Below are 6,324 nucleotides of genomic sequence, written 5' to 3' on the forward strand. Positions count from 1 at the left end.
AAGACTCATTTTGCTGTACGCCAGAAACTAACACAACATTGTAAATCAACTGTATTTCAATAAAAAATAAATTTAAAAATATTTAAGATTCTATAGGTTACATTCGTTGTGAATTCATTAAATCCCATATGGACAGTGGAACAGATCGAAGTGGACTGTATCAGTCAGGGACCTGTGATTGTCTCCTGAACAGAGGCAGCTCAAGGGAGGGCAGAGCACGGGCTGTGGAATCAGACCTCGCTTTGAATGCCGGCTCCGTGCCTACTGGTCCCAGGGCCTTGCACAAGTTACTTACTCTCTGGGACCTCTATTTTGGCTTCAGTAAACTGGGGATAATGATGCCAGCAGGGCTGCTGTGCAGGTTAGAGAGAACGGACGTAAAGTGAGTAGCACATAGCAGGTGTTTGATACATGGTCGCTATTATAATTACAGAAAAGTGAAATTAAAAAATAACTAAATCCATATGTGACTGTAGGGCAACTCTGATTCTGTAACGGGCCCTGGAGCAGGCTCAAGATGCCTCCCTGGGGAGTGCTTACCTCATGGTAATAACAGGCACATCGTCCATCTTCCCGCCAGGCTGGACGTGAGCACCGAGAGGGTAGGGCCTGCCTCACTCACTGCTCCATCACCAGCCCAATCCGGGGTGATACAGGTGCCATCTTATTACGAGTCCCCCTGGGGGGCTGCCTGGGATGGCGAACAGTTTCTCCTGGCATGTCAACTCTGGCCAGATGGTAGTGGCCGCCTGGAGCCCTGTCCCTGGGGGCTCACTGAGCAGCCAGAGCTGCTCTGACTGAATGGTGGCCACGGGCATAGCACAGAGCATGCGGTGTCCCTCGCAGCTGGCCTGCTGACCCTGGCTAAACACTTCATTCTAAGTCGGTTGTCCTCCCACTCCTCACTCAACGAGGACTCTATGCTCTGTGACAGAATAAAAACACGCTAAAGGACCGCTGACTTCTGTAGAGGAGACCAGCTTTCTCACAGCCCCTGTAAAAGGGGTGAGACTGCAATCCTGAAGGCACAGACATGTGAGGGAAGGACAAAAGAAATCACCAAATGGGTATTATTACCCCCACTCTGCAGATGAAGGAAGTGAGATTCAAGAAGGTGAAGTCACTTATCCAAACTGCCACAGCTGGTAAACAATGCAGCTGGATTTGGACGCCCTGTCTACTCTAAAGTGGTAGCTCTCACCCTGACACTAGGAACCACCTGGGGGCTTAGGACAGTACCAGGACCTGAGCCTCACTGGACATTCCGATTTCATCATTCTGGGGTGGGGCTCAACACTGATATGTATTTTTAAGCTCCCTTCCAACCAGAGTGACTCTGACATGTGGCTGGGGTTCAGACCGCTGCTCTGAGGACTGTGTGCTCTGCGGGCGGCCTCGCAGTGCCAGGAAGCCCCCCCAGGGTGCTTCTGCACGAGCCACGTACCTCGTGTTACACGCCCAGGCTCTTCGTGTCAGGGCTGGAAGCCCCAGAGAGGTCTCCAGTCCATGCCTTCCCCTTCCCAGCTGCAGATGGGCAGCCTCACCGCAACCCCCAGGGCAGCCACAGTGGCCACTTTATCACTCATCTGCTCTCAGAGCTTCAGTTTCCTCACTGGAAGGGGGAGGCCAACCACTAAGCTTCCTCAGACGCGTTCTGTGAGCACTGCTGGGAAAGGTGTTGGGTAAAGGTTAGAAGGTACAGAGAACACCAGCCCAGGAATACCAAAACTAGCTTTTATTTGTCCAAAAGTCACATCGAGCTCTGTAAAAACTGTTTCTGGGGGAGGCCCACAGAGAGTCCCTACTGCCCAGGGCCAGGGGCGGCTAGAAGTTCTCCAGCAAGCCCAGGATGCGCTTCTGCTCACTGTCCCGGAACTCCGGGCTCCGGCCGTCCCCGATGTTCTCCGCATACTCTGGGGAGACAAAGGCAGGGTTAGGCATGAATCTGAGGCGTGGGGTCCTTCGTGGCCGGGTCACATCATGCCTCTCCCTGAACCCCAGCTCCCGTGGGGTGTGTGCTGCTCTAATGCCTCCAGTGGCAGCCACGGTGGCAGTTGTGTGCAAACTCCTTGGTCTTGCATTCAGGGCCCACGGTGGAAAGGGCCCAACTCCCCTGTCCCTGCCCGCATTCCCCTCCTAGCTGCAGCCTTTCTTCACTTAACACACACAGTGGATGCTATTATGGGCAGGTGCTGCCCCAGACCCAGTGGTTCTCAGAGCGGGGACCCCAACCAACAGCAGCAACATCACGCAGGAACTTGCTAGAAATGCAGATCTGGGGACTTCCCTGGCGGTCCAGTGGTGAGGACTCGGCACTTTCACTGCCGGGGCCTGGGTTCAATCCCTGGTCGGGGAACTAAGATCTTACAAGCTGCGTGGCACAGCCAAAAAAAAAGAAATGTAGAGTTGGGGGTCCAATTCAGACCTACTTATTAGGAAGCTCTGAGGACGGGGCCCAGCAGTCTGTGTGAACAAGCCCTCCAGGCAGTGCTCATGCTGCTCACATTTGAGAACCACTATCTGAGGCAATGGGAATAAAGTCCTGATCAAAACAGGACAGGTGAAAATCTCTGCACTTGTGGAGCCTACTTTCTAGTGGGGGAGACAAACCAAAAGGTAAATAAAATATATAGGGTGGCTGTCAGAAGGCCTCACAGAGATGGGGGGTTTGATTAAAGACCTGAAGCGGGTGTGTGTGTGAATATCTGGGAGCGAGTGGCAGAGGGGCAAGCAGAGCAGGGGCTGAGAGGGGAGCATGCCTGGACCCTCTGCGGTGAGCAAGGAGCTCAGAGCCGGGGAGGGGCGGGGCACAGGTCGTGTCGGGCCACTGTAAGGACTTTGGACTTTCCCCTGAGATGAGAAGTTATAAGAGAGTTTTAAGCAGAGGAATGACGTGATTTGACTTTAGCCAGCTCACTCTAGCTGCTGTGTGGAAGATACCCTTAAGGTGGCAAGGGCAGAAGGAAGGAGATGTGATTTGATTGGTGGTTTGGTCCAAGGAGGTCATGGTAGAGGTGAGAAGTCTTCAGATTTTAGATGTATTCTGAAGGTGGATCCAGCAGGATTTACTGAGAGACTGGAAATGGGGTGTGAGAGAAAGAGATGTGGATAGTGAAGTTGCTAAGAAATACGACAGGGTAGTGGAGAGGGTGACAGGGAGCTTGGAATTCCTCCAAGGAATAAGGGGAACAGGTGTCTGAACCACCAAGGAGGGGGGCTGGGGTACAGTCCACTGACATGAGATTGAAACAAATGGGTGTTTTTTGGAAAGAGGGAGGGAGAAAGAATGGTCTAGAGACGCCCAGGTGGAGCGTGGAAGGCCCCTCCCCTGTCTCCAGTGGTAAAAGGCATGTGGGAGAAAGTAGGTACCACTTGAGAGGACCCATCCCCGGTAGAGACAGTTTTAGTTAGAGCAGGAAGATAAAGGAAATACGCCTAAAGAGGATGGGAATACAGGACATGATGTTGATGACAGAACATAATCAAAGAGTTGTAAGGTGGGTAAACATATGGTCCCATTTCCCCTGTCATCCCAACAGAGTACTTAACACACCTCCATTTTATTCTCAAAAGTGTCCTGGTTCCCCCAGATTATGTGGTCAGCTGGTTTTAGGAGGCGGGAAGGGGTGCGATATGGCACAGAAGTGATGTGTGGAGCTTAGGGACGAGAGTGCAGGGCCTGCGTGGTGAGTGGGGCCCTGGGTTTCCTGCGGTGGCGCCCGGAGCACAGTGGACGGGGAGGGGGGACAGAGAGCCAACTCCTCTGTGTGCTGACCGTGTCCTGCCCCCGCCCTCAGACAGGAGATGGTGCAACACAGTGGGCTGTGTTTGTATCCTGACTCTGACTCACAATCCTAGGTGGCCTTGCGTGGCCTCCCCCTCCGCAAATGCATGTAAAGAACCTATAATAACAGATGTTCAAGATACGCTAGCTCCTTCCCTGAGCCTGCTTTGCTCAGGCCAGCAACATCTCTCTGGGGGAAACACCACGCATCCTTCAAGGACAGCTTCTCCGTGAAGCCCCGCCTGCTCACCTCTGACTCCTGTTCCTGTCCTCAGGCCTCTGTCTCCACCGCAGGCCTGACTTCTAGATCATCCTCTACTTGTCCCCTCTCTCCCTCCAGACTGACAGCTTCATGAAGGTAGCTTTACTTTCAGCTAAATTCCCAGCAGAGCCTGGCTGAGAGCCAACTACCAGTCTGGTGCTGTGAATGAGCTCTCAGAACAGTGGATCAGGAATGAGTGCCTGCGGGTCTGCCCCCAGCTCCCTGCCTGGGGTGGCCAGAGATGGAACTATAGAAAACTCTCTTGCAAGAGGCTTTTGCATAATAAAACATCTGCTCATCCAAATCAGACAAAGAGTGGGGAAAGGGAAGAAAGCCTGCAAACCCTTTCCTACCTCCCATCCCCCACCATGATGGAGAAATACCTTTGGGCCACTTCTTCATTTTTCCTCCATCCTCTTTATTACTCTGGACATGTGCTGGAAACGGGACTTGGGATTCAGACATGTGCCAGCTGTGTGTCTCCCCCTGGAAATCATCCTCTTCTGCTAGGCCCATCCATCACCTCCAACAGCAAATGGCTGTGATCCCTTCTATTAAGTCTCCTTAAAGGGAGGGCTGGGGTGATGGGAGAACAGAAACTGGGCTGCGGGAGAAGGCTAGGGGCTGGCTGTATGTAAGTGGTATCTCTTACTCACATGTGAATGATCTAGTCGCTGCCCCAGGACAGAGAGAAATGACCATTATAGCATTTAATACCCTCAGAGGCATGGTCTGAAAGCAAGAGTCTTAATGCATTGAACTAACACTTTGTTCTCCTAATGTATTCTCAGACCCAGGAGAGAGGGAAGTGGAGAAACAGTCTGATCCTTTGGGGCAGTGATTTTTTTCCAAGTAAAGCCAACTTCCCTGGAGGGACCTAATCTCTTTCTAGGGATGCTCAGAGTAAAGGACCAAAGACTGTATCAATCCCCTGCTGAATCACCCCTCCCAAGGCCTTAGAAAAACATATGCCACAGCTGTACACAGAGCACCCACCCAATGGACAAGTCTCCTCTGTTGTTCCGCATGTGGGGAAGGAGGAAACAGTCAGATTACCTGCTCTCTGGAGATGGGCTGTGAAGGAAGTTAGTAGGATCTGGAAGAGGGGCTATCCTGTACAGAGTGGAATGGGACCTCACATGTGGTGAACACTGTTTACGTGCCAGGCCAGGCATTTATCTATATTGTCTCATATAATCTTTGCAGCAATCCTATAAGGCAAAGAGCACCATCTCTGTTTAGAGATGAGGAAACAGGCGTATTAGAGAACTGAAGCAACCTGCCCAAGTCTAGGATGGTGGAGGAGCTGATATTCAAACCACGAACATGTGTCAGCAGTGAAAAAGGCACGTCAAAAGCCATGGGGGTGGGGCTGGGGAGCTGGTCCCCAAAGTGGCATCCTCTTACCTAGGCAGTTATCTTACCCTGCCTGTTCCCCATCCTTTGGGGAAAAAATCTCCAAAGTAGCCCAGCCGTGGCAGGGCATCTGGCTACAACGTCCTCATAAAAGGTAAGGCTCTTCAGTGCTTTGTGACCACCTAGAGGGGTGGGATAGGGAGGGTGAGAGGGAGACGAAAGAGGGAGGAGATATGCGGATATATGTATATGTATAGATGATTCACTTTGTTATAAAGCAGAAACACACCATTGTAAAGCAATTATACTCCAATAAAGATGCTTTTTTTTTTAAAAAAAAAAGAAAGGTAAGGCTCTGGAGGGAATGTCCTGGAGTAAAGGGGCCTCAGCAGCCAGAACAGATGTGGAGTGGGCTGCTGGGGCCATGCTCCCTCATGCCAGGTCACTGAGTGTCAGGGCTGGCAGGCCTCTCAGAAATGTACTGCAACTGCATGGACAGGTGCCTGGCCAGGGTCCCTGAGCAAGCCAGCCACAGGGCCAGGCCCACCGGCTCTGACAAGCCCCGAGTGCTCTCCCACTGGCCGTGGCAGCTGGTACCAACTGTGCACCTCACCTCTCACCCTCTACCCCTTACCCCAACTCATTCTTTGTTTCCAGAGTAGAATCCTATTTGGAGCAAACCTTGGTGGTGCAAGCTACCTCTGGTTATTAAAGCTGCTGCAGCAGTTTATAAATATTGAACAGATTCCTCCCAGAGGTCTTGGCAAAGAGTCCTCTTTGTGCGTGCGCGCGCGCGCGCGCGTGTGTGTGTGTGTGTGTGTGTGTGTGTAAGAAAGGGAGAGAATGCAGGAAAAAGAGAGACGCTAGATGAAGGGAGAACTTCAGGGTGGGAGAGAGGGAGAGCGGAGACAGGAAGAGCGTG

General features: G+C 52.0%; 1 protein-coding gene across 1 annotated transcript in view; it reads right to left on the minus strand.

Moving 5' to 3' along the window:
• Positions 1-1,711: 1,711 nt before the first annotated feature.
• CTNNBL1 (catenin beta like 1) overlaps positions 1,712-6,324 on the minus strand; it is a 172,190-nt gene continuing 167,577 nt past the window's right edge. Inside the window, exon 16 of the mRNA XM_007447720.1 lies at positions 1,712-1,913. Within this exon, the coding sequence (XP_007447782.1) occupies positions 1,825-1,913 (89 nt within the window). The 3' untranslated portion in view covers positions 1,712-1,824. The remainder of the gene's footprint in view (positions 1,914-6,324) is intronic.

This window comes from Lipotes vexillifer, unplaced genomic scaffold (genome assembly GCF_000442215.2).
Source record: "Lipotes vexillifer unplaced genomic scaffold, Lipotes_vexillifer_v1.1 scaffold397, whole genome shotgun sequence".
NCBI lineage: Eukaryota > Metazoa > Chordata > Mammalia > Artiodactyla > Lipotidae > Lipotes > Lipotes vexillifer.